Source organism: Vollenhovia emeryi, unplaced genomic scaffold, assembly GCF_000949405.1.
Source record: "Vollenhovia emeryi isolate VEMERY1.0 unplaced genomic scaffold, V.emery_V1.0 DF939305.1, whole genome shotgun sequence".
Taxonomy (NCBI): domain Eukaryota; kingdom Metazoa; phylum Arthropoda; class Insecta; order Hymenoptera; family Formicidae; genus Vollenhovia; species Vollenhovia emeryi.
The window spans coordinates 136,282-163,298 of NW_011967061.1; the positions used below are offsets into that span (position 1 = coordinate 136,282).

The following is a 27,017-nucleotide window of genomic DNA, read 5'->3' on the forward strand; positions in this document are numbered from 1 at the left end:
AGTTCTATGGTTTCAGCTCATGGAAAGTATATGCAATTCCCCTTCCATGTCTACAAGTTCTATGGCGTAGACGCGCCTGGCGCGGTGAAGGAAGGGTGGGGGGAGGACGCGCGGGCCAATCGCGCGGCGCCGCGACGGGCCAATCGCGGGCCGCGGGCCGCAGGCCTCGTCCCCCGTTCGAAACGCACGTGCGGGCCGCGGGATTCGCGCGCGCTGGAGTAGTGTGCCGCCCCGTGGAAAAGTCGGACGTCGTCGTCGCTCTCCGTCCCGGACGAACGATTCAAAAGGGTGTGCGTGCGCGTGACCGTATAAATCGCAGCGAGAAGAGCAAAAGGCCGACGGCGAAAGAAAGGAAAACGGAAAGAGAAAACAAGGCTCGCGGAGCGAAACAGCCAGAGCAACGGAAACTCGCGTCGTCACGGTATATCCTGTCGCCGTCGCCGTCGCCGTCGTCATCGTCGTCCTAGTCGGTCCCGTTCTCTCCCCTTGCGTTGTCCGAGCTGCCTAGTCGCGGAAATGGCAGTTGGCGCGCAGATCGACACGTCCGAGCAGGAGACCGGCGGCGCGAAGATACCCCTGCTGAACGGCGATCAGGTGCACGAGGCCACGAAGGTGACCGGTCAGTACCGAAGCTAGATTCACCGCGCGCGCACGAGGGGCTCCTCCTTTAAGGTTAATCCGCCGCCCTCTGTCCCCGGTCCCGCGTGCGTTATGTAATCCCCGACGGGGACGGCGCCGTCCTCGCGCGTCCGCGACGTGGACGGCGTCGTCGGGACGGTTTCGCTTCGTCGTTCAGTTCGGCCGAGCGCCGAAGCCGGCCTCGATCGAGCGAGGGAAAGAGAGAGAGAGAGAGAGAGCGCGCGCGCGCAAGCGAGAGCGAGATAGAGCGCGAGGCGCGTTATGTAACCCCACGAATTGCGCGAATCTCGGCGCACGGGGTCATGTGAGCCGCAAGTAGCACGAGGAGGGACGCCAGCGGAAGGGGGAGGCCTAGCAGAAGACGCGCCGCGGCGCCAACGGACGAATCTCCTCGCCGACCTTCCTCCCGCGGCCCGCGCGACGCCCGTTTTTCCTCGGGGAAAAGCCGAAAATGTTGAATGAATTGTATCTGCGTTTCCTCCCTTTCCGCTTCTCCACGTCGCGGCCGCGTCGTCGCGTTCTTCGCACCCGCGAAAATCGCGGAGCGGACGTTTCTTTCGGAGCCCGTCGCGTCGCGGAGAGACGCGGAGACGGGAAAAGTCGCCGGGGCGAGCTCGGTCTTTCGGGTCGAGCCGCTTCTCGCGAGGTGCAAGGTCCTCTGCATCTCCCGTCGCGACGCGAGTCGGAAAACCGGTTGCGTTACGCCCGCTAAGCTCCGAAACGCGCGGCGAGGAGACGCGACGAGGGTCAAACTCGGAGTCGCTCCGAGACGTGGGGCGACTCGGAGCGATAACTCGCGAGGCCATCGACGGAGCGTCTGCGACTCGGCAGCAGCGGACGCCGAACGAGATCGGTTCGTGGATCTTCGCGCGCGCGACGGGGACCAACGCGTCGCGCGCGCGTGCCGCAATCGAGCGTTTACGTAATGTCTACGTCTCTCCAGGCGTGCTCGATGAAAACAACGACTCCTCCTCGTCGGCTTCCCGCGACAGATCTTGAGTTTCGGGGCGTGACGTAACGTGTGACTTTGGTCTTGGTTTGAATTCATCCGTTGCCTTTTCCCGAGGGGACAGTTGGAAACGGACGAAGGACGAATGAAACTAACGAGGCGACGTTTGCGAAGGGACGAATTAAGTCAAGTTCAAAGTTAAACGGCCCTGGTGAAAAACTCGCCATCGGACCGAGCTTGGATACGCGTATCGCCGCGTTGATTTTGACCCTGGATTTTCACCAGCGTCGTTTAACTTTGAACCTGGCATCATTTCGTCCTGTCGCACACGTCGTTCAACTTTGGACTTGGTTTAATTCGCCCCTCGTTTCCGACTGTCCCCTCGGAAAGAGACGAAAGATGAATTAAAATTAAGGCCAAAGTCAAACGACCTTGGCGAAGGCGGGCATCGACGACGCGAATTTCCATAATCCAACGTTATAAGATAGTAATGTGCGTTATAAGATGAACGACCGAGCGTGATGCAACGTCGATGCGGAGTGACGTCAATGCATGCTGCAATGTACTCGCGGTCGGGGCGAATGTTGATGTTCAAGAGCAAAAATACTTTAGAATGATTTGCGAGACTCGTCTTGGAGACGTACAGCGACGATTGTTGACGGGCGCAATCCTGTGTGAAGTTACCCCGATGCCTTTTGGATTATCTGGCACCTTCGGATCTGCCACGGGGCATTTGGATAATTGGTTTTGTCAGAATTTGCCTCCTTCGCTCTATCGATATAAGTAAAAATACATATATATATATAAGGGCAGGAGAGAAGCAGTGGAGCACATGCTTCTCTCGCAATCGAAGATCAACAACGGGGTATCTTTGAAGGATAACTTATCGAAGGACACTCTTGCCCCCGGGACACCCGGCTCTTCCCTTTCGAATGAACGGCACGTGTGCGCTCAAAAGTTTGAAATTTGGCAAATTGTCGACAGAGCGGAAGAGGAGTCGTCCCAAGCAACGAGCACGGTTTCGTTCCGCGAGGCTCCAGTTTGCACGGACGGTTTAACCGCTCAAGAGTCGCAGGAGTTGCGTCAGAAGGAGCGTCCCGGGAGACCTGAGAAACCTGAAGCGCGAGCTTCCCTGTGGCGGCCGGCTCGCGTATTTGCAGGCTTAATTAGAGACGCCAGGAGGGAAGAGAGTCTCGTGTTAACGATCCGCCTCTTATGCACGTGTGTTTCGCGAGGGGAGGGTGAGGGGAGGAAAGGGAACAATGCCCGCGCGGGATCCGCGGAGTATCGATAGCCGCCCGGGGTTATCGGCGCCCCGACTTATTATATTGTGTGCCGCCGAGTTTGTACGCCGAGCAAACATCCCTCGATGATAACCGAGTCGGGCTAACTGGCGCAATTGCGGCGGCGAACGCTGACGCCTCGTACTTTCACCTTTGAGCTTGCGTGTTTAAATCGATCCTCCTCACGTGTCTCTCCTTCTCTCCGGCGCGCCGTGAACTCGCATAACTCCCGGTACAGTAAACCCGGTCCCGCTTGGACTCTATATTTAGCGGTAAATAGCATATAGCCGTCCACCCCGTATATCTGTCTTCAAGTTTATGTACTACGCGTCCGTCTTTCCGATTTCTTGTGACACAGATTCTGTTGTTCGAGCAGACCGCCTGCGAAAGTGTAGGAGCGCCTTGTGGATTACTCCCGGATATCCGTGTTCTCGATCGATCCGACCTACCACAAAAGTGGCGACTTAAAATTCGCTCCTCAGACGGAAAAGATCCTTCGTTATTCATCTCAAGGGTCTAATGTCGCCTCTTAATTCATCGTGCGACTCTTTACGGCTTTAATATTAAATATCTTTAACGTTCAATTTTTTTATCCCCCTTTTTTTTGCTTGGCCCGGTTTTTCATTCTCTGGTTAAATGTTAACCGGAGGTTGATCGACTCTCTGCCTCTTCTCGGCTAATAACATAGAAACAGATGGAGAGAGTCGATTAACTTCCGGTTACAATTAATACCAGAAAATGGAAAACCTCGATAAAGAGAAATAACAAATCTGTTCGAGTTATAGTTTTTACGCTTCCAAATTGTGCCTCGGGTTCTCTCGTCCAAAAACGATTCCCGGTACACGGTGCGCATATGAAATTGAAAACAAAATTACCGGGAGATTCAGTCGAAAGATTGTGTGAAAATTGTAAAATTATGTGAAGGCGTGGCCGATCGTTTTCCTCGCCACGGGCCAACCGGCGACGATGCCGCGTCAATTGCGATTCCGTCACGGGCATCGCGCCGGTGAATCAAATTGCAGTGGCGAGAAGAAAAGCGCGGCGATTCGCGAGCATCGCCGGTCATCTGGTCGTGGGCGGTTTTATGAATGATATTTTAAAGCCACGCGGCTTTCGCGTCATCGCATGAATGAAACCGGCATTTGTCATACACGCACCGCTTTAGGGACAGATGCACGAATAATATCAACGCTCGTGTGCGATAATTGTTAGCGGTAACGTCCTAATAATGTCCGTCGCGCAGACATCGCTCTATTTATCAGCCTCTTGTACAAGTGAATTGCGAATACTGTTTAGACCAGTGTAAGTGCCGAGCTTTAATGGATTTTACTCGCGAAACTTAGCTAATAATGGATAACCGTAGATAACTGCAGTAATAACTGAGACGCGAAGGAAGAAACTTTTAACGGGTTTCGTTAAGCGCTCGGGGATCGTTTTATCTCTGTTATCTTGTGTATTTTCTTCGTAGAAACCGAAAAGTATTATTGTAATAACGGCAGACTTAAGGAAAAATTGGTACATTGAAACAAAATGAATAAAATTCTTATTCGCCTCGTTATGAATTTGCTATCAGTAGTAAATATAAATATGTATATATGTAATTACGTGTATATATGTATATATATGTAAATAGGAGATGTAACTTCACTATTGTCGAGCCCAAATCCAAATAATAACGAGGAGGGTATCTCGTCATATAATTATCATTTTTTTTAATGAGAATTTTTTTGCTTTCAATTATCGTTACATTATATTCGATATAAATTATCTCTTGATTCCACAATGATTTTATTGTTCTTAAAGCGAAATCTGTTTAGTGGAAAAAATTTATTGTTAGATCGTGTAATCGTTGCGAGAAAAGATTTGTGATTGAATTTGAGTGTTGAAAACCTGCTGTCTCATAATAGAGGAACTTCCCCTAATGGTGTATTTCGGTTTCGACGAAGAAGTGTACATAAGAAAACGAAAAGGATCCCCCGAGCGGTAACGAAACCCAACTAAAGGTTGTACCCTCCCTCGTCTCGGCTCCACGGAATTCGATAGCTGTAGATATTTTGGTTTTCATCCGACCCGTTCGACCGGAGCTAATCTCTTTTCTTGCTCGTATAACACTGCATTTTCAAGATAAAGATCTTCAAACCGGCGTCCCTCGAGCACTCGTTGAAAATAACAAGTTCAAACTTAACGCGTCCCTTACGACATCTCCGTGCGATTTCCAAATATACTTGGCGATAATATTTTTTATGGTCGTTTTCCTCCATAGATTCTTCCCCTCTTTATCGCTCTATTTGGTGATATAATGCCTTATCTGCATCGCGTTAACGTGCCCGCGTTGTAACAGGAGTACAATGCTTCTACACAGAACGACGGACGGTGGAATCGTACACGATAACACCAGTGATAAGACGAGCGAAGTAGGCAATAAGCGGACGGGAAGGAAAAATTGTACGCCAAGTATTTCAGACTGTAAAATTTTATCATCTAATTACCAAGGATATTTTCGCTTGTCATTTAGACTTAAAGGACGTGCGTGATCGTCTCTTACTCGATGTATACAGTTTGCCTCGCGATCCAAATGTCCACGCGCGCAGAGAGTCGTTAAGAGAATAAACATTTAACACGGACATTTATTCGAATTATAGAATTTGACTTGTGCGACCTGTCGATTTTGTCCCTTAAACAGGTTTATGTAATCCTCGGCACTTGAACTGCGGGATAGTTCTCTTATCAGTCGCCGCGACTCGCCCGTTATCGTCGACGACTGCACGAAGTTGTCGATACTTGCGAAACGTGGCTCAGCGAAGCGGAAAATTAATCGCGATTACCTGTACGAATCTGCGTTAGTTGTCGCCTGATTAAACACCATTTATGAACCGTTATCGGAATGCAAAGCATGCAATTTGATCATTGTAGAAAACAGGGCTTGTTATTAATTATAATAAGAATATAGTATTTAGTACACGGAGAGAATTTTCTATGTTAAATTGTTTGAGCAAATAATATAGCGGAGGATTGAATTAAGGAACATTGAATGGGGAGAAGTTCAGGGAACAAGAAATCGGCCTCGACAAGACCAAATGTTGTCACGGCGAGAGATAACGTGAAATTGTTATCGCTGCCAACGATCCAAGAGGCGATCTTCTTGACATAGATCGTTTCTAGCGCTCCGAAGTCGATGCGTATTGCTAGCACGTGTCCCAACATAAATAGTGCGGTACTATTTACTTTGCCGCTTATTTATAAGCGCATCGGTGAATGTGAGTGACGAGGGAGTGCGTCTGAGAGTGCATCGGAAAGTGCGCCTGACAACGCGAAACTACTTGGACTGTTAGATGTATTTATATCTTGTAAAGTCGCGCGTCGGGCCCCTTTCATTGTCAGGGCGAGAGCGAGCCATTGTATTCTCGTAATTTGCTCTCTTAAGCTGATTTAATTACTATTTTATCTCGTCACTTGAGATCGTTTCGTCTAATCTTCGAACACAATGAAATGATTGAATAGAAATCCGGACGTAATGTCCAAATCTCCAAGTTAGCTTGTAAATAAATTCGAAGGAATTGATAAATTTGGAAGCTTAGGCGAATTTGAGTTTAATATCTTTCGATTGTTTTGTGATCTGTTGATAACTCTCAGTAAAGATCCAAGCAATTTACATGCACGCATAAATTAATACGTACGTAATAGGTTTAACGAACCCTTGATAAAATCAATTATGCGGCGTTGAAAAGCGTCTACGAGCTAATTCGCGGAATCATTTCTTACATATGACGAATTATTCGCAGAAGTGAGAAAGGAGGCAGAAGAGAGCGGGAGCACGAGTACGGCCACGGAGAACGTCGTGGAAAAGGGGGAGGTTGAGGCGACGAAGGAGGGCGAGAAGGAGAAGAATGAAGACAATAAAAATAGTGATAAGAGCGAGAAGGAAGCGGACGCCGCTGACAAGGAGAAGGATGCCTCGAATGAGCAAGAAGTTGTTTTCATTCAGGACATGGGCTTCACCGTCAAGATCGTCAGCCCCGGTTCTGAGCCCTTTGACATTCAGGTGTCCAGCATGGAGCTCGTACAGGTAACATCGTTTGCCGTCCGATTGGTAAAATTGTCACTTGTACACTAAGGTCATGTTGTTTAAATTATCAATTAGCTATCGTTAGTTAATCAACGCTTTGAACTTAATTTTGCTCTCCAACTGTTTATTTTTAATAGTAATCAGATCTCCCACGTTTCCATTCATCGCTTTGTTTCATATATTTTCTCAATATTATATTGAAAGGAGCTGATCAAGCTCCTCAGCAGATGACAGGATAAAGCGGTGGCAAGCGCGCGAAAGCTACAACAAGTGCGCCAAAATAAGAGCGGACGAAATGAAGGTCCCGCGGTCCTTCCAGGACAATCGCGTGCGAGAAAAGACACTCTTTGGTAGAAGGCGAAGTAGACATGTCGCACTGCTCGTCGAGAGTCTGTTAAATAGCGAAAATGTAATTCGAGTTCATACAATATGATTCTATTAGTTTTGAGATACAGTGTTCAGTTCTTAGCACGATCCAGAGTCCGATCCTTTATTATAACTCGTCGCGATTAAATCGGTAGCAAATCGGTCGCGGGAAAGTTCCGAAAGTCACGGGCAACGCGGTCGTTAATATCGAGACAAAGAAATGCTCGCCTACCTCGCACAAAGGGGAACGCGTGACCCTTCCGGTCAAAAGCAATATATGGAAAAATAAAACGAGAATCAGCTTGTATTCGAATTTTATTTTCGCGGCCAGAAGAATAGAAATTTGAACTTGTAGATATTTAGGGAATTTCTCTTACAATATCATGTTTGTGTTAAATTTTTCGAGAGATTTCGGAAAATTATTTCGATGAGATTAACGCCGGAATAAACCAGTATCTTTGCTTTTTACTAATGTCTTTTCTTTGCAGGAAATTCATCAGTTGCTTATGGACCGCGAAGACACGTGTCACCGCACGTGCTTTTCACTGCAGCTGGACGGCAACACGTTGGACAACTTCGCCGAGCTGAAGAATATCGAGGGCCTGAAGGACGGCTCGATCATCAAGGTGGTGGAGGAGGTGTACACGATGCGGGAGGCGCGCATACACGTGCGACACGTACGCGATCTGCTCAAATCCGTGGATCCCGCGGACGCTTACAACGGGGTCGAGTGCAGCAGCCTGTCGTTTCTTAATGTCGTCACGAACGGCGATATCCTAGAGAAGAAGAAGACCCGGGCAGATTCGGTCGATTGCACGCCACCCGATTACATCATACCCGGTTGTAGGGATCGGCCCCTGTTGCCTCTCCAGCCGCAGGCGAAGGAACAAAAGTGCCCGCCGTGTCTCAAAGTACGAAATTCTTGAAGTCACTCAATGATCTAATAGAGGCTGGGAAAAGACTAAAATAAGGAAGGATAAGTTGCATATTTAGCGGCATTATTAATATTTTTTCTAATTTTTTTTAAAAGTCTAAAAAAGACTCGAAGAACTTGATAAGTTTGGATGCGAGTGTTCCATCTCGTAAATATTGGAAAATCTTTCCGTAAATCTCGAGACTACAACTTGGATAAGTTTATTGAAGAAACGTAAAGATTTTGTACGTTCATTTGAACCGATAAGAATTAATTGCTTTGAAAAATTATTCAATGACGACTAAGTATTTTTTTATTTTTAAGAAATACAAAATTAGATTTTATTTTTACCGAGAAAGAGAGACGAGAGAGTTTTCTAAATTGCTGTTGCATCTTTCCCAGGTCCTAACAACGTCAGGATGGAATCCACCACCTGGCTATAGAAAGCTTCACGGCGATCTGATATACTTGCATGTAGTCACATTGGAGGATAAGCAATATTATTTGACCGCGTGTGCTAGAGGCTTCTTCGTCAACCAGTCGACTAAAGAAGTGTTTAATCCTAAACCAGCTACGCCTAGCCATTTGTGCCACAGCTTGATCGAGTTGTTGAATCAGCTCAGTCCAACCTTTAAACGAGGATTTGCTTCTATGCAACGGCGCAGGACTCAGAGGCATCCCTTCGAGCGAGTGGCCACGCCTTATCAGCTGTATGCCTGGAGCGCACCGCAAATCGAACACACCATTGATGCAATTCGCGCGGAAGACAGTAAGTTCTGAAAAAAGTGAAGAAACTTTTCTAATATCTAATCAGAAAGAAGTTAGTTAGCCAAAGTCTATTTCATTTAGCTATGTTACATTTGGTTTTAATCACTCGAAAGTGTTAATGGATTATAATAATATCGCTTGTGAGAAGTATTATAGAAATTTAATTTAATTGACCCAATTTTTTTTTTAGCTTTTTCCTCCAAGTTGGGATACGAGGAACACATCCCGGGACAAACGCGTGATTGGAACGAGGAGCTGCAAACCACGAGGGAATTGCCGCGTAAAAATCTTCCCGAAAGATTGCTACGAGAGCGTGCGATCTTCAAGGTATTGTCTTCTTCTTGAAGATGACATGATAATATACAATATACTTTAAAATAGTAGTACGAACAAAAAACTATATTCTTTACCTTTTATTAATTTTTTCATCATTCCTTTTTTAATTATAAAGTCAGTTTATAAATGTACAATAATACTTTTAAAGCTGAAATAATAAAATAATGATAAAAATAAGTTATTTTTTAAATAGTCGTAATAAGTTCTTAAATAACTTCTAACAATTAATATTGCTACATTGTTTAGGTCCACAGTGACTTCGTGGCGGCCGCGACTCGCGGAGCAGTGGCGGTTATCGACGGCAACGTGATGGCGATCAATCCTGGCGAGGAGGCCAAAATGCAGATGTTTATCTGGAACAACATCTTCTTCTCGCTCGGCTTCGATGTGCGCGATCATTACAAGGAATTGGGTGGCGACGCCGCGGCCTTTGTCGCGCCTCGCAACGATTTACAAGGTGTCCGAGTGTACGCGGCTGTGGACTTGCCCGGTCTCTATACTCTTGGCACCGTTGTCATCGATTACAGGTGCGTTTCCCAGATTTCTTGCGGTTTTTAAAAATTAGTTTTCGTAATTAATAATCTGTTCTTTGTGACGTCCAGAGGCTACCGCGTCACCGCGCAGTCCATCATACCAGGTATACTGGAACGCGAGCAAGAACAATCGGTGGTCTATGGGTCGATCGATTTCGGGAAGACGGTTCTCACGCATCCTAAGTACCTTGAATTGGTAAGTGAACAAAATGCATAAGTAAAATCTGTACAATGATAATGAAATCAGGGAAAAATATTGAGAAAAGGATAAAATACTAAATTAATAGTTTTCCTTACTGTTACAAATGGTTAAGGAATTGATTTATTAGTTACATCAGTTTACCCACTTTAATCTTATTTCTACATTTCTCTTTTGCTTAATTTCTTTAATAAATTTTCTTAAATTTAATTAAGTTTTTTATTAAAGGAAAATGTTAGTAGTTTTATATAAATAATTGCTATATTATAATTTAATCTTATTACTCAAGTATCTTTAATACTCGCGTTTAGTTAAACAAAGCTGGGCAACAGTTGAAGATCCTTCCTCATAAGGTGATCAACGATGCAGGCGAGGAAATCGAACTTTGCAGCAGTGTGGAATGCAAGGGTATCATTGGTAACGATTCGCGGCATTATGTGCTTGATTTGTTGAGGACCTTTCCACCCGACGTAAATTTTCTAAAACGTAAGTCGAGATCTGCTAATTCTACCATAGTGTGAAAGAGAAGTCGGTTTACTTATTCGGGAAACATTCTTCTCGTTCAGTCGAGGGTGTGGAACTGAGCAAAGAAGCACGAGCCTTGGGATTCCCAGTGGAACACAAGCACAGACTGGCCTGTCTACGGCAGGAACTCATCGACTCGTTCGTCGAAGCCAGATACGTTCAATTTATCAAGCACGCGGCCGTTCATCTTCAACAGCTTACATCAGCTAGAAGATCTCAAAAGGAAAAAGATGCGATTACCGCCAAGGTATGTATTAATAATATTTTTCACTATTATATTTTATTTTTTATTGTACTTATACCTTATTAAATGCGAATAACTTGAGATAATAGGTACAGAAGGTAATACAAACTAATAATTTTAGGAAGATAAGAAGGAAGAGAAGGATTCAACTGCCGTTGTAACGGTGGACAGTAACAAGGAAGACTGCGCACAATCTCTAATAGAGGCCGACGAGGCTAAGAAGATTGTCGAGAGCATCACCGACTCGATCACAGGCGGCGAAAAGCAAGAACGTGCGTATTATATATGTATACTTTTTCCTACACACATTGATAATATAGGATCGTAGGTGTGAAGAAACAGAGTTTTATTCCTATTGCCTTTAGGATTTTAATAAGTGTGAAAATTTGTCAGGATTGTATCGATATTGAAGTAAAGTTAGGAAAAAAGATTGAAAAAATAAATTATAAAGAAATATAATTTATAATACTTTGTTATAAGAACGAGAGAGAAAAGGTTTTATAACGAGGTTTATTTCTGGGCGACAGTCGAGGAGAGCACGAAAGAGATAGTACGAAGAGCGGCGGCGGCGGTGGGCAGTCTGCGAGAAGCCGAGTTCGACGTGAGATTCAATCCGGACGTGTTCTCACCTGGCGTCAAGCATCCGGATCTCAGTGGCCCCGATCTGAAGAAGCAGAAGCAGTTGGTGAAGGATGCCGCGGACTTCTTGCTCACTGCGCAGCTACCGACTTTCGTAAGTTTGTCGTAAAGATTTAACAGTGCAATTTTTTACCATCTCTGCAATTAGATACGAAAACGTGGAATTACTTCTGAATGTACTTGTAATTGTACAATTGTATTCCTTTTTTCTCAAGTAAATGTTTGTTCCAGATACGGGAGTGCCTAGATCACACGGCGGCCGCGATGGACGGTAGTACGTTAGTGGAAGCTCTCCATGGTAGAGGCATTAACGTTCGCTATCTCGGTAAATTGGCGGCTATGTTAGCCGCGGTGCCACAGTTGCATTATCTCAATCGCATTGCTGTATCTGAGCTGATCCTCCGATCGGCCAAACACATTTTTACCTCTTACATGCAGGTGCAATATTTAAAAATAAAATTACGGCATGTTTCACAAGCACACAAGAGACATTTGTAAATGTATCACTTTATATACAGGGTACGGAACTGATGAGCCTGTCCGCGGCCATCAGCCACTTTCTAAATTGCTTGCTGTCCTCGGCACAAATTATACACCCGCAACAAAATCTAGAAGAGGTACGATCAATTGCAGTACATTTATAATTCATGTAATTATGAATTAACTAATTAACGATCAAGAGAATTGAGTTTCAATTGCAAGTTGTAATGAAAACTACGACGAATTATGGTTACCGAGAAGATTGTACTTTGTGTAATTAAATTTTAGTAGATAAGTTGATGTAACTTTTTATTTCAGCTTCAGAGCAAAACTGCTAAACGCCGCAATAAACGCAAGGGGAGAAACAACGGGCCGCAGCAGTCGGAAGTAGAGTGGGCATCGTTGACGCCCAAATCGTTATGGCAGCAAATTAAGGCTGACTTAAAGGCTTATTACGACTGGGAGACACCGAGCCCGGAATCGTTAGAAGCCACAATAGAACACTATCACCTACAAAAAATTTCATTGTTGCGTGGCTTCTGCGTCAAGACTGGTATTCAGATACTGCTACGCGAGTACAACTTCGAAAACAAGAACCGGGCGACGTTCTTCGAAGAAGACATATTGAACATCTTCCCCGTTGTCAAACATATCAACCCTAGAGTAAGTAGTCCATCTTAAATAAATACAAACGAGACAATTCGTTACCTAATAGCTAATCGAAATTTTAAAAGACAATTTCTTAGGCAATCATTTGTTGAATTCATAAACGCTCGAGCTTTAAATTTTAAAAGAATGCATTTTTTATTCAAATTAATATTCGGATATTTAAGGAGTCTCTCTTTAAATCTTTAATAATCAAAATACTTTTTGTTCAAGTCAAAATTGCGTGTGACAGTAAAGTACGATTTCAACTCAACTTCTTTCAGGCTAGTGACGCTTATAACTTTTACACTACCGGCCAAAGCAAGATCCAACAAGGATACTTAAAAGACGGATACGAGCTGATCAGCGAGGCGTTGAATCTCTTGAATAACGTCTATGGTGCCATGCATCCTGAAATTGCACAGTGTCTTAGAATGCTGGCAAGATTGAACTACATAATGGGTGATCATGGGGAGGCACTTGGCACCCAGCAGAAGGCAGTCCTCATGTCGGAGAGGGTTAATGGCATCGATCATCCGTACACCATCACAGAATATGTAAGTTATACCAATCATACTATCTCTCTCAGAGTCGTAAATTCTACAATTGTTATATTCATCATCATAACCGGCTCTACAGCCCCAAGTGGGCCCTGGCCCTGAATTTTTACGGTGAGGGGTTGCTAGCCTCTCGCCAACCCCTTTTTCGAAGGACCATTTCTTCTTCGTCAGCCCTGACCCCATCTTCCGTTAGGGAGTTCTCAGTCTCCGATAAGGTTGCTCAGGTTACCAGGGTACACCCACTTAAGCTACTAACATTACCGAAAGAAACCTCCACCCTGGAGGGCTGTACCCCTAAAGGGGTATGTGTGGCGAGATATTCTCGGTGGTTGTCATTTCCCATCGAGAAGTGGCGTCCGAAATCCGAAAAAACCAGCGGTGTCCGTGGCTGGATTTGAACTCGGATTTTTTCGTTTATTTATTTACTAAGCAGCGCACATTTCTTTGCGCCACGCTCGCCACTCCAATTATACTAAAATAAATAACAGTTGTAGTAATAACAGTACAAAGTAAAGGAATAATTTTAATATATCTTCTAAATTGCATAGAAAATATAAAAACAGGTAATATAAATGATATAATATTCTGTGCGATGTGTAATAATAATGTATTATTTGTGCTTGCAGATTCATCTCGCCTTATATTCCTTTGCCAACGGGCAAGTATCTGTATCATTAAGATTACTGTACAGAGCACGTTATCTAGCATTATTAGTCTGCGGTGAGGATCATCCGGAAGTGGCCTTGCTTGATGTAAGTCTAATATCAGATAATCTCGGAAATTTCCTGTATAAAAGTTACAAAGTTATTTTACATGTGTTTTATGTAATTATAAAATAGTTTTATGTATTCTTTAAAACATCATAAATTTATCAGAAAATTGTAATAATAATATCGTATATGTTTCTTTCAGAGCAATATCTCGTTGATCCTGCACGCGGTCGGCGAGTACGAGTTGTCGTTGCGTTTTCTAGAGCACGCGTTAGCCTTGAATCTACGTTATCACGGTTCCCATTCGTTGAAGGTTGCGGTATCGTACCACTTAGTGGCACGCACGCAGTCATGCATGGGCGACTTCCGAGCGGCGCTGAACAACGAGAAGGAAACCTACGCGATTTACAAGCAACAATTGGGCGAGGAGCACGAAAAAACGAAGGAAAGCAGCGATTGCTTACGCCACTTGACTCAGCAGGCGGTTGTGCTGCAAAAGAAGATGAATGAGATCTACACGGGCAAGTCAGGCGTAAGCTTGCCACCGATTCAGGTGCAGCCGCCTAGCATGGGCTCGGTGCTGGACATGCTCAACGTTATCAATGGCATCCTCTTTGTGCAAATCAGTCAGCAGGACATCGATAACTTCAAGGCGGAGATTGAGAAGCGGCAGAAGGAACAGTCGCCAGATGGCGGCGAGGCCGTCACAGCAATCGCTGATAAGGATACCAAGAAGGATGATAAAGAAATCAAGAAATCAACGGAGAAGAAAGTCGAGAAGATCGAGCAAAAGACAACAAACGACTTGGAAGCTAGCAAAACTGACGTCTTAGAGTCAGACGTGGCGGCGAAGAGCTGAGTCTTTCGTTCGCCGACGACGAACATTAGTAGTCTTTCCTTTCTTTTTTTCTAAATCCTAGTCCTTCGTCGTGGAAAATGATGATTTCGCGCGAGGATCGTCGCGTACGATATACATACTTGCATCATTTTTGTTATACTGTTTTAAACGGAATCAAGATAAAACGCACGAGTACTGTTGTGGGAAATGTACTTGCAAAGATAAAGAGAGGGATGTATCTGCCGAGGTTGAATTTGCATTCAAAATGCACATTTATATCGATTGTATATAAAGACACGGGTGCCATGTCGCTTAAAGGAAACAATCTTGAATGAAAATTATATCTTCAAGAAGTTAAGATATAAGAGATTGTTCCTTTTTCGCCATTGCGTAAAATCAAAAAAAAGCAATACGATTTCTTCAATTGTGCGCGCGTGAGACGACGCATTTTTTTTTAAAGCTCAAGTTGTTTACTATGCAAAATACCGGTGATTGAAATACGTCTACGGTACCGGTTGTTAATTTCGTCAAATTAATTAACGTTCAAACTCGACCAAATTCCGTATTAGACTCAAAACTAATATCTTCATTTTCTCTATTATTTTGTAAAGCGAATTCGCATCCTTTCGATACTCTCGAACGTGTTCGTATTCATCAGAAGCCGTCGTACACAAATTTACTTACAGATGCAGGCAGATAAATTCGCAAGAGACGTTGAGTATAATTTAGAAATTTTATTAAATATTTGTTGAATTTTGATCGATTATGTTAGTTGCGCAACGTAGATGTGTGTACACCGGCTTTAATTTACATTAGTATACATTAGCGCATACAATTATTGTAGTGGGTGATTTTTTGGGGATCGTTGGTACATTCACCACTTATTCTGGTACGTGTACCGCAACCATTACGCTGATACGTATTCTTTTCTGTACGTGCGAATTCAAGACTTGCTTAAACTTGTGTTTAACTGTGATTAAAGTACCGAGTTTAAGTTAAATTTAATACGAAACAAAGACGTAAGTTACGTTATTTTTATTCGTATTATATTTGGCGCATATTTGTAATCTATTAGAAACTTATAACAGACATCCTACTTCATTGCTAGGTATCCAGTATGGTGTCAACCAGCTAGATATCAAACGACTAGTCATTACTACAATTTACCAATCACGCGAAAATGTCCCGATACAGTTCGACATACATTTTGGTTGCTGTATCAGAGTCACGCTAAAATTGCCTTATTATGCGAATTCGCTTTCAGAGTTTTGTTCGTCTTTCCTCTTTGTGAGATCACCATATTGTGCCATTCAGGCATGTTGTTACTCCATCCTAATTGCCATCAATAAGAAAAAAAGAAAGTATTACGATATTTACAGTTAATCCATACACGTATAATCCGTTTTCTTTCATCTGTTATTACAGCGATTCGTGATCAAGTGCTTCCTCTTATTTTTTTATAGATATTCTTTCGTTCAAATAATTCTTGATTGACATGCCTGCTTAATATAAAGATATACTAGGTATCTTTAATGCGGTATCGAGAATGATGGTGATAATAATTTGATATAGCGAATGATATTGTTATCCGATCATATTCGTAATTAAGGATGCAATGGCCAATTGTTAATCGAGTCATTGTGCGTCGTAGCTGATTTACAAGTTTCGCGATTATAGTATTAAAGTCATAAGTAAAAGAACCGATTGTTACATCCCACTGTTAATATTCTATAATATAATTTATTTCGCCTGCTCCAGGGATCTATCCGCGGCCCGATTCGTAATCTCTCGCCGCGGCTCGACCGAAGAGCAGTACCGCGATATCGATAGTCCGATAGTAGCCGTATCGTGAGGTTTTTAATTATTGAAGAAAATAGTGCTGATTATTCCCGCTGCAGCCTTCGTAGATTTTATGCGAAATTTCAGGCCTGAAGAGAGCACAACGACAGTGTTTCTGCGGTGACAATAAAAAAAAAGCCCGGATCAATTTATCGATCGATCGATTCAGTCAATCTCTGTCACCGTCTCTTTCACGGACTCTTTCTCGCATCGCAAGAATAATCGTAATGACAAATTACCGCATTGCACTTAGCCAAATTGTACTATAAAGAGAGAAGTAATAATAATTATATAAGGGGGGAAATATATTATATTACAAATAAAATTACACAGACTTTACATATATCATGAAAGAAAAAGAACGTTACAAACTTAATTTACATATAGTATCCTGTTACAGACTTTCTTTAACATGTTGCATGGAATAAATTGTTTTATAAATAACACGGTGATCTAATTAAGAACCTTTGGAATCTTCTGCATCCCGTTTATCGCTCGCCAAATCCTTTTTATTGCCGGACTGCGACTGAAGTGGCGACTCTTCCGTTCTTTTTAACCTTTTCTGTTTTTCTCTCACTCCCAGGTTGTTTATCAGGTACTGTCGCAACGAATGTAATGCGTCCAAACCACCATACCCATTTTCGAACACCATCCATATCCTGAACATCTCGTCAGGTTGCGTAATTACATCCTGAGAATCATCAGAGCTTTCAGTCTCTACCCAGAGCTTACAAACGAGCAAGGGACCATCTTTGTCGGGTAATACTTTATCAGGGCTTTCTTCGTGTGGATCCTTCGTATCGTTTTCTGTTTTAATCGAAGTTTCTCCAGCGCACGTATTCATCTCGATACACTCGCCATCTTCGCCCCTCGTTCGTTTCAACGCAATCCGTTGCGCTAAACGCCGCTTTCTGCGCATATGCACCCATGATTTTTCTCTAGCAGTTATTTTACACGCCCAGTCCAAACTGTCTTCAGGGACGGGCAGGTCTTGCAATAGAATCTGTTACAATAATAAAATTGAAGCTGATGAAACTTTTAAAACTTAACTTATTCTCAATACATGTCAGCGGTAAGAAAAGTGATGCCTTACGTTTAACTCTTCCGCCGTTGCTCTTAAAAAGTTGATTATATCATCTATACAAGAGAATTTATCGTTCACCGGAAACGTTATCGAAGTTTTATAATTCTTTAACGAGTGCACCATGGACTTCCCGCGTTTTCTGATGACAGGTGCCGTGGCGAGATTTACAACACTTTGCGGTAGGAAGCTCCAAGCCAAACCCCACCTGTCGGCAAATATAATACGTAGCTTTAATAATCTCGTGGTAATCATGGCACAAAGAGTTATGCGCTACGCTAACGAGCCGAAGATTCGAGTTCTGGCCAGAAATTGTCGGCTCTTATTTCAACACGCAAAAATCAAACGTGATGTGATTAGCTAATCACCAATCTTGAAAACAAACTCTCTACAATTATTGTAACCTACGCTACAAGATCCTACGGAACGGCAGGATCGCGGGATTTATGAATCTTGAATAAGCTCCGAAGTAATTAATCAAATGTTTAGCGGTTATACGTAGGCTTGAGAGTTAGCAATAAATAATTAACGATATAACAAATTACTAACTCGATCAGATCTGAATTAACGGAGTCTCCCTGTTTGTAATAATTTAATAGATTTATTTACCGCGTTGTGTGCCCCTGGCAGAATTCCGTCCAGGTCATATTCTTTATATCCTTCGATCTTAGCAATCGTCTTAAACCGACGAGGTCGGCCTTCTTGCCGATCATTGTGCTGTAGATCCGTATTCGATCTCCCACCTCGACACTCTCCTCGATCATCCTCGTCACGAAGCCCACCTCGCCACCCTTGATTTTCAGCTCGCCGTCACTTCCAGTGGGCGCGTTTCTCGGTGGCAGAGCCTTGGCGATTCTTTCGAAGCCGGCGTCCTCGCTCTCAAAAAACGGCGGGTTGCACATCGAGAAGTCGTAATCTTCGCCGTCTCGCACCACGTCCTTAAAAATTCTATCGGAGTTCACTGTAATTACTACGTCAAGAAATTCCGTTACATGAAATTCTAACAGCGTCGACCTTTTTGCGCCTCTCGAGAGGCGAGTATATTTAATAGGACCTACTTTCAATTAAATCTTGCAGTTCATTTGTCCTTATACATTTCTGGGCGTACTCCACACTTCTCTTATCCACGTCCGTACCAATCATGCGACACTTGTAAATTTTTGCTAGCAATAGGGCGTATATACAAACCGCGCCTGTCCCTGTTTGAAACAAAATTGTAAAACGTTACATTCAACGCACAGGCATTTCGTAGACGGAGGGCACATGATACTACATTATTTTTAAATGCACATTGGCTGCGTTCAGCAGGCACAACTGTTGAGTGAGCGCTCAGTATGATTGGTTAATACTTTTAGATCCAGCCAATCATATTAAGAAATCATTGAGCGCTCACTCAACAGTTGTGTCTGCTGAACGCGGCCATTCATTACTTTAATATGATTGCAATATCTTTTCTATTTCCCCAAGTGCAACGTCCAAAAGCTTCGTCGACACTTGGAAGAGGCGTCTTCAAGTTCCGACAATCACCTATGTCGATGCCCTTCACCTTGTCCATCTCCAATTTGGAATGAGCCATCAAATCCTCCATCCACAATATATAATTCAGGCGCAGCGGGATCGCCGGATTCAGATTGTCCGCTGGGATGCTCACGTGCAGACCGAAGTCATGTTTCAGAAGAGTCTCTGTAAACACGTGCAGGGTCTTCCTGTCTTTGAAGTTGATCCTGAGTTTACCCGCGAAGTCCTAGGTAACCAATGCGGACAAAAAGGGTTTCATTCGTTTCACACGTCTCATCCAAGCGCGTTGGATCTACATTTATTCAATTCATGTAAAAATTATATAAAAGAAGAGACTTAAAAGTGTGTGTAGACATTGGCTACATTTTCTACAATTCTGTCTATATTCTAATGATTTTTTTTCCTTTTTAGATCTGAAGCGCATATTTACATTATTATTGCAATAACATGAGATATCAAATGCAATTGCGTCGCATCACAACTCATAAAATTTCATCTGCATTATTAAGGTAATGTTCATGTATTGTATTGCAATTTATAAACCGTAGAAAATATTATAGTACCATCGTAGCAATTCGGCAAAACTCCGGATACAAAACCGCGAGTTGTTTGTAGTCCGGCGGTCGTTTGTACTTATTTCTCGGATGGATGTACTTCTTGACGCTCATCCTCACTTCAAGTGGAAAGAATCGTTCGAAAAGATCAATTAGAATTGACGACCAAGTCCTCGCGTTTCCCGTGAGGAATCAAATAAAACTCCTCGAGATCGTCAGGTTTGTTTACTCGCTGCACTCGCTGCGACAGATGAACAGACTCAATTGCGGCCAATTGCAGCCGCCATCGAAAAGATACACCAGTGAGAACGTGGACCCGTTTGTAACATTCGAGTATTCGCCGCCATTAGTGAATAATTCCCGCGCGATGTGTATTTTGTGTGCGTGTTTGAATTATATATGTTTAAAATTAAATATATAAAATTATATGTGTTACATGTATTAATTATAAAGTTATTGAATTAAATATATAATTAATAATCATTAAAAAATGTTCAAATAATTTTTAAATAATCGCTCACTCAACTGTTGGAGCTAACTAACATCAGATCTCCACAAACTAACACACCCTTCTGACTTTCGCTATTTGATCAAATTTAAAAAATATACATTCTATGTGACATCTAAGTTCTTTGTTTAACTATTGTGTGAGATATTTTGTAGAATTTACTATTACTTACAGATAGTTGATTATTAAATAGCACTTAATAAAATTATGACTTTTTCCGTGAGAAGATTTTATTTGTACTTGAAAACAAAATTTGATTAGAAGTTTTGACTAGAAACAACAAATTTTATTATTAATCATTTTACGACAAGTATAAAAAATAGTCGAAAAAGATAGAAATAGTGATATTAATAATAAAGATAATTAATAAAAAAAAAACGACTGTAGGTAATATTTATTCGCTCTTGCACGTTGTGTCGCAAGAACTTCATCAAGGTGATCATTCCAGATGATCAATCACCCACTAACTTATATATACCGAATAGATGTAAGATTCAAACATTTTGATTACAGGAAATAACTGAGAGAGAAACATCGAATATAACAATTAATAAATGATTTTATAACTTAACAACGATCATATATGTACGTAAATAATGATTTGCTACGGCTTATTGTGCTGTAACTCCGATATCGCTTACAGTTACAGTGCAGAACGAGTTCTCGATTAATTTCAGATCCTTCCAAACTTTAATCGTACGTGTTTCACCATATCGCCTCGATATCAGCAACCTCGTGGCTGGTATCCTCGCCCAATATTTTCCCAACGCCGGTGTTATATCTGCGGTGTTTGTTTGCCCCGGTGAGTCCCACCGGGTGATCGAATTCACAGTAATTACGACTGCCTGGCACTCCCTCGTGAGGAATCGACATACCTCGGCCAAATCGTCGAGCTCGTAAGTCGTCTCGTTATCACCGTATGACGCGTTTCGCGTTACCTCAATGAAACATAATTGATTAAAAAAATATATATAAGCATTCATATAAATTTCAATATTAATTTCCACGTCACGAAATTAATATTAAAAGTATTAATTACATCTTATGTTACTTTATATTACATTAAAGTGACTTATAATATACTAAGTTAAATAACACAAGCCTTGAACTGATGATTTCAATATGAATTTCAACATTACGAAATTAATATTGAAGTCATAAGTTCAGGACTTGTGTTATTTAACTTAGTATCTTACAAGTCACTTTAATGTAATATAAAATATAATCAATACTTAGAAAATTATGTAAACTGCTAACAATTAGATTTGTGTATAAAGATACCTTGAAGATAACTGCCGGTAAGGAATCGATGATCACGAGAAGGGTCTTTTTCTCTTCGAAAGACGCATCACCCGGCTCCCGTTTGCAAAGAGTTACCAATTGTCGCAGGGCACGTATCAATTCATGGGAGGAACGCGCTTGACAAATCTTCGTACCGCGCAGTGCATCTTCTATGACCTGCGAGAGAACAAAACGGACTCGTTTCTCAGAATTCAACAATACTTTTAAAGACAATGAATAATCGTGTGAAAAGCTTATTTTAGAGACCTGGATTTGTTAAATTACTGCTCTTTCTGTTCGTTAAAGTATTACATTTTTTGTTATCACATGATCATGATGCGCAATACGCGCTTTTATGAACGTCTAATCGTTAGTTCCCAGCAAACATTTTGCGCGCAAACATCTGGCATTATGACGACGCACTTGGATAGAATATATTTTGCTTGCGTTGTTGAGCCATTTTTGTACGTGAGTTGATGGATATTTGCGCGCAAAATTATACGTTAATACATGAGCCAGCCACTTGCGTGCCAAAGCACAGACTAAACATATCTTACGGACAAATCTCATACAAATTTGCATGCATAAGACAAGCAAAATTTGCGCGCAAGAATTGTTATCTGCCCAGCAAACACCAAAGTAACAATTACATAACATCAATGCAAAGGTAATATAACAGTCATGTGTTATATTACATTTATATTGATGTTATGCAACTGTTCCTTTGGTGTTTGCTGGGTGGGTTATAGCTGTTACCTTTGGCGTGTAATTTCTAGCCTTCATGATCTGTTCGTATCGCATTCTAGAGAAATCTTTCTTCGTATCGAAATACCATACGACGCCCGAGCGACCAGCGACGTTAGCTGCCACCGTCAAACATAGTTGAGTCTTCCCGGAGGCTGTGGGTCCGCAAAACTCGCACAGCTGTCCCGGGTACAGGCCACCCTTCAGCAATTCGTCCAAACTATCGCATCAAGAACGAGACGTTAGAAAATGACTAAGAAAATGAAGTGCGTTTTATCTTCTTCGTGAAAGCAATTGTATAATATTTGAAATTTTTCACATCGGGCAATCTTTCTCAGTCAGGATCAGTTTGATTGGGAGACGACTCGTTGCAAACGCACCTCGTTACGTTGGTCGAAATTACGTTGCTGCGTTCCAGCGTGAGCTGCTGCTTTGCGTTCCTCTTTGTACCACCAAATTTCTTCAGTATGTGTTGCGTTATTTGCAGTATATCCTACAAATTATAATATAATTGTACTGGATTCGCACTTGAACGAGCCAACTTCACTATCTTCTCTAATTCTTTCGCTACATTTCGCTCGATCTTTCGAACGGGTCAAGTGGATTAATGTCGTTCAAGAGAAACTCAATTTCTGAGGCAAATGCCCAGTAAACACCAAGTAACAGTTACGTAACATCAATATTATAAATTCCTACTCAACAATGTAAATGTAACGTATATAATAAGCGTGTCATATTATATTTACATTGCTGAGTAGGAATTAAATTATAATATCGATGTTACGTAACTGTTACTTGGTGTTCGCCTGAGTTTCTCTGATCGGTAGAATAATTATCCGATAAAACTGATCTTCATTTCTTTTTTTTCCGCCTTTTTAAACGACAGTGACACGCATTTTCTGGCGCGGCAGATTTGCATTTTAAATGCCTTATTTACCCGCGTCTACCGTCTTTTCTTTGCAGAACACGTACCGTGTGCGTAAGACCGGTGAAACTCGCCAGTTTAATCGGATCCGCCGAGACAAAATCAACGACTGTGACCACGTTCCTCCGTCGCAAACTCTCCGTCACCGTTTTCGACAGACTCGGGTGAACATCCGCGTCCAATTTGGTCATCTTTTCTTCAATCTGCAAAGCGAAAGCATCGCGGTACAGAGAAATTCTCCCTGCGGAAAGGAAGACATTTTGAAGTGCATTAAAGAAATTAATGCGTGGGTGTGTGCGTGGGTATCCCTTGCAGAAAGGTATACACTTGGGAACGAGGAAAACACTGGAACAATTACTACAGTTCAGTAATTGAATCATTAGAAATTAGTGATGTACAAGTAATTTTCCAGTAATTATTTCATTTACTTTCCTGCAAGGGATCTCCCACTACCCCCCCCCCCCCCCATCTCTCTCCTATTGAAATCCGCGCGAAACACAGGTCTTTTACTGCTTGGATAGTTCTTATTTAAAAATTTATCATATTTTCATGTACACGCACCGGCATAAATGCTGTCCCTATCCCTGTGAGGTGCACGCACACAACTACAGGGACTCTAGTTGTGTGCGTGCACCTCGCAAGGATAGGGACAGCATTTATGCCGGTGCGTGTACAATTTTAATTCTCCGCTAGACGAAGTACATGCACGTGGACAAATGAAAGCCTTGCAAATTAAAAAGTGTACCAATTGCTTCCGGTAAGATCACATTCTAAGCGTATTATTTCTGAGGAAAAAAATTATTTTGAACCAACGTGATAATGAACAGGAACGATGCCGCCGATGTAAAAGCGGCCAACTTGAGAACGCAGAGGCGTTTGGAATGTAGATACACGCGATTCGTACCCTAATAAGTTTAGAGCAGGGAAATGTAAAATTGTTTATAGCCTCAGGGTACTTCGTGCTCAAAGTAACTTAAACAAGTGCGTTTAAAATTCGGCGAAAGAGCGAGAGAAGCTTTAACGCGGTCCAGGGTACCATATCGTGGAAATGAGATTACTTGAAGAACTTGAAATCCGGGACCGAAGCGTCGTTTGTCTTCTAAACAAAAGCATTGGCCAGTCTGGATAGTTTTTGAAAAACTGCATATCGAAGATGAGCGTATATTCCGACACGCGCACCCGCGTCGCGCATAATTTTCGAAAGGCGCTATCTCGCGCGCCTCAGCGCTCTTCCTTCCGGCGGTATCGAGCGGCCACGAGCCGCCAATCGACGACGGGGCACCCGCCAGAGGCCAGCCAAGGGCACCGGCACTGCCGGCCCGCGTGCGAGTCCCAGAGTGCTGCCGGACGTCTCACCTCGACGGACGTGCGTCGCCCACCGTGGGGATCCCTGGCCACCAGCCGCCGTTTCGTGGACGCCCCTCGTGCCGGCACGGGGGACCCCGGGCTCCCGGGATGGCGGTCGAGATTCCCGCGCGCAGGAATGCCGCCCGCCGGCGGCGGCGGCAGCGGCGCGCGCCCGCCCGCCGCGAGGGACGCACGTGCGCGCACGGCGAATCGACGATCGAACGGCGCACCGCCCGCACTCGTCGGCACCGGCTACGCGCGGCACCGACGGGGACGGAGTGACTCGGAAGAGGATCGATGCACGTATGTATGTTCGTACGCGTATGCACAGGCCGAGCGAGCGAGCGAGCGAACGGCGACGCGCCGCGACGAGAGACGGGAAATGGGCACCGCCGTCCGCGGATGCCACGTGGCGTCGTGTGCTCGAGATCGGCCCCGCGTCCATCCCCGTCCCACGTCCTTCGTCCTCCCGTGCTCCGGGGTTTCGCTCCCTCGAGCCTCCACCCTCTGCCCTCTCCTCGCCGGAAATCGGTCTCTCTCTCTCTCTCTCCCCTCCCCCCCTCCTCTCTCTCTCTCTCTCTTTTTCCCCCCTCGACTCCCCGCGTCGCTTTGTCCGGAGCGCGGACGAGTTGGAACGCGCGCGCGGCCGCTCTTTCCGCGTTTTCCCTGCTTTCCCCGTTTAAATAAGACGAACTCGCACTTCGGCGAGAGAAGGCAGGAGAACGGGGTGTAAAGTCGAGTGTAGCGTGAACGAGATTTTATCTGAATTCCGTGCGCCTTTCTAAATTGTTGGGACGAGGATGCGTGTTTAGCGAAGCCGAGGCAGGGATCTTGCTCGAGCAAAAGTTAATTTTGACGGAAGTAGCGCGCCGCCGGTTACTTCCAGTGTAAAAAAATTCTTGGTCGGGGACGTACGTACCTGGAGATCATTTGACCGGAAGTGTGCGACGATTATCTTTTGAAAGGCCGACCGGGTCAACCGTCGAGTGGACCCGAGTCGAGTTTCTTTAGGCGCCGGGAGGAAAAGTGCAGGGGAACCAAAGGCTTGTTTTCTATTCCTGCACTGGTGAACTAGTGCAGTAAATTAGAGTGAGACAAGCAAATTTTTTTCTCATTCTAGCTTACTGCACTAGTTCACCAGTGCAGGAACAGAAAACAAACCTCAAAGCTGCACGGAAAATTGCGCGAAACCACGTGTCGGTTTAACTTGCTTTTCCAGTCGTCCCTGCGTACAACTGTATGCTGATCGTAGATAATTGAAATACGTATGAATTAAAGTGAGATCCGGATAATTACATGCGCGGCGTCGTAAAGGAAAACGACGTGCGCGCGGCTCCTCGTCGTCGTCGTCGAGCGAGGGGGGAAAAGAAGCTCGCGAAATTGAATGGCCATATTTAGCGTTAGGCGTGGGCGCGGGGCGCGCGGAGAGCGCGGGCGATTAAAAAACGAACAGACCCGGGGGATGTGAGTTGGCAGAATTGAGCCGCGCGTTCGAACGCAGCCGGGCGGGCCGGCCAATCGCGCGCGCCGTCGCGTGCCACGTTGCCGCGCGCAGCGGCCGCCGCCGGCCAATCGGGGGGGGAGGCGCGCGCGCGCGGCGGGCGCCATCTCTGCGCGGCTGGCGCAAACGCCGCCGGGACACTGCGGGGAAACGTTTCTCGGCCGCGGCCCCGCAACTCGTTTCGCAGCCGTCGCCATGTTTAGAAGTGTGTACGCGTCCTTGGGCGTGCGGTGTGACGATGTATCGTAAAATATTAGATATAGCTCATGCGCCGTATGTTACGTGAGGTACCCAATTGCGAGTCGACCCACGCGGGACACGGGCGTGACGATCATTCCCGTGGATGGCGCGTCTACGCCGCGGTAATTTGTGATTACATTATGGTAAGTCCTGACCCGTCTCGGGGCCAACGCCAACATGGCGGACGGGAGATTTCCTTTGTATCGCGCCGCGACCTTCCCCACCCGTCGGCGCGGAGCGTCGTCGGCGGCCCCGTTTCCTCGCGCGGCGCCGTCGGCCGCGACGCCGTCGACGCTCCGCGTCGAGCCGCCCGTCGCGTCTCCCTCCGTCTCGCTTTCTCGCTCGCCTCCCGACATATTTCGTCACCGGCGCTCGCCTCGATATAGCACATCGCTCCCTCGACGCACGCACGAACGTACGACGCTCTCCGGTAGCCCCCCCCCTCGCGTCTCCGCGCGATCCATCCGTCTCTCTCGCTCTCGAGGCTCGCCGGCGAGCGGTCGTCGCGATGACATACCTCGCCTCGTGAAATTCTCTTCTTTTTTTCCCCTCCGACGTCCTGTCGTCGCGCATTTCAAATTTCGCGTCTATCTTCTCCGCTCTCGCTCGTCCCCCCCCCCTTTTTTTTTATGAAACGCGAATTGACAACGTACTCGTGCACCGCGTTCTTCGACTTCGTCGCTTTTCCCTCGCTTTCCCACTCGATTCGTGTTTATAAACGATCGACGCCTCGCGCGAACGAGCGAGCTCGCCCAGCGAGTCGTCTGTTACTATCAATTTTTTCTT

The 27,017-nt window shown here is 44.4% G+C and overlaps 4 protein-coding genes across 16 annotated transcripts in view; 2 read left to right on the plus strand and 2 right to left on the minus strand.

Moving 5' to 3' along the window:
* The first annotated feature begins 183 nt into the window (after positions 1 to 183).
* On the plus strand, positions 184 to 16,976 carry LOC105558907 (clustered mitochondria protein homolog). Its single transcript, XM_012006840.1, has 17 exons — positions 184 to 619; positions 6,654 to 6,937; positions 7,792 to 8,214; positions 8,619 to 8,985; positions 9,175 to 9,311; positions 9,567 to 9,847; positions 9,923 to 10,049; positions 10,364 to 10,538; positions 10,619 to 10,824; positions 10,943 to 11,093; positions 11,349 to 11,554; positions 11,692 to 11,898; positions 11,979 to 12,077; positions 12,259 to 12,603; positions 12,870 to 13,142; positions 13,772 to 13,897; positions 14,058 to 16,976. Exons 1-17 carry the CDS (start codon positions 517 to 519, stop codon positions 14,712 to 14,714), a joined length of 4,167 nt encoding a protein of 1,388 aa, XP_011862230.1. The 5' UTR covers positions 184 to 516; the 3' UTR covers positions 14,715 to 16,976.
* Positions 15,413 to 19,815, minus strand: LOC105558905 (methyltransferase-like protein 16 homolog). The gene is made up of 6 exons (XM_012006839.1): positions 19,695 to 19,815; positions 19,141 to 19,357; positions 18,672 to 18,812; positions 18,223 to 18,583; positions 17,626 to 17,821; positions 15,413 to 17,535 (listed from the first exon to the last, which is right to left on the minus strand). Exons 1-6 carry the CDS (start codon positions 19,797 to 19,799, stop codon positions 16,990 to 16,992), a joined length of 1,566 nt encoding a protein of 521 aa, XP_011862229.1. The 5' UTR covers positions 19,800 to 19,815; the 3' UTR covers positions 15,413 to 16,989.
* Positions 19,815 to 26,997, minus strand: LOC105558904 (DNA repair protein RAD51 homolog 4). 6 transcript variants are annotated; one of them, XM_012006836.1, is made up of 8 exons: positions 25,652 to 25,986; positions 25,410 to 25,548; positions 23,191 to 23,346; positions 22,599 to 22,711; positions 22,231 to 22,438; positions 21,475 to 21,651; positions 20,835 to 21,131; positions 19,815 to 19,926 (listed from the first exon to the last, which is right to left on the minus strand). In XM_012006836.1, the coding sequence occupies exons 3-8, from the start codon at positions 23,332 to 23,334 to the stop codon at positions 19,834 to 19,836; spliced, it is 1,032 nt and encodes a 343-aa protein (XP_011862226.1). In that variant the 5' UTR covers positions 23,335 to 23,346; positions 25,410 to 25,548; positions 25,652 to 25,986; the 3' UTR covers positions 19,815 to 19,833. The 6 variants fall into 6 exon arrangements, with proteins under 6 accessions (XP_011862226.1, XP_011862224.1, XP_011862227.1 ...); XM_012006834.1 differs by having other exon boundaries at positions 25,410 to 25,561; XM_012006837.1 differs by lacking the exons at positions 25,410 to 25,548; positions 25,652 to 25,986 and adding an exon at positions 26,748 to 26,997 and having other exon boundaries at positions 23,191 to 23,348.
* Positions 24,697 to 27,017, plus strand: part of LOC105558903 (helicase domino-like) — a 35,622-nt gene continuing 33,301 nt past the window's right edge. For 7 of the 8 annotated variants that reach the window (XM_012006825.1, XM_012006829.1, XM_012006831.1 and 4 more), the window contains exon 1: positions 26,112 to 26,374. The gene's annotated coding sequence lies outside the window, so the exon portion shown is untranslated. Of the gene's footprint in view, positions 24,794 to 26,111; positions 26,375 to 27,017 lie in introns of those variants that run through there. The other variant, XM_012006826.1, reaches the window with a different exon arrangement.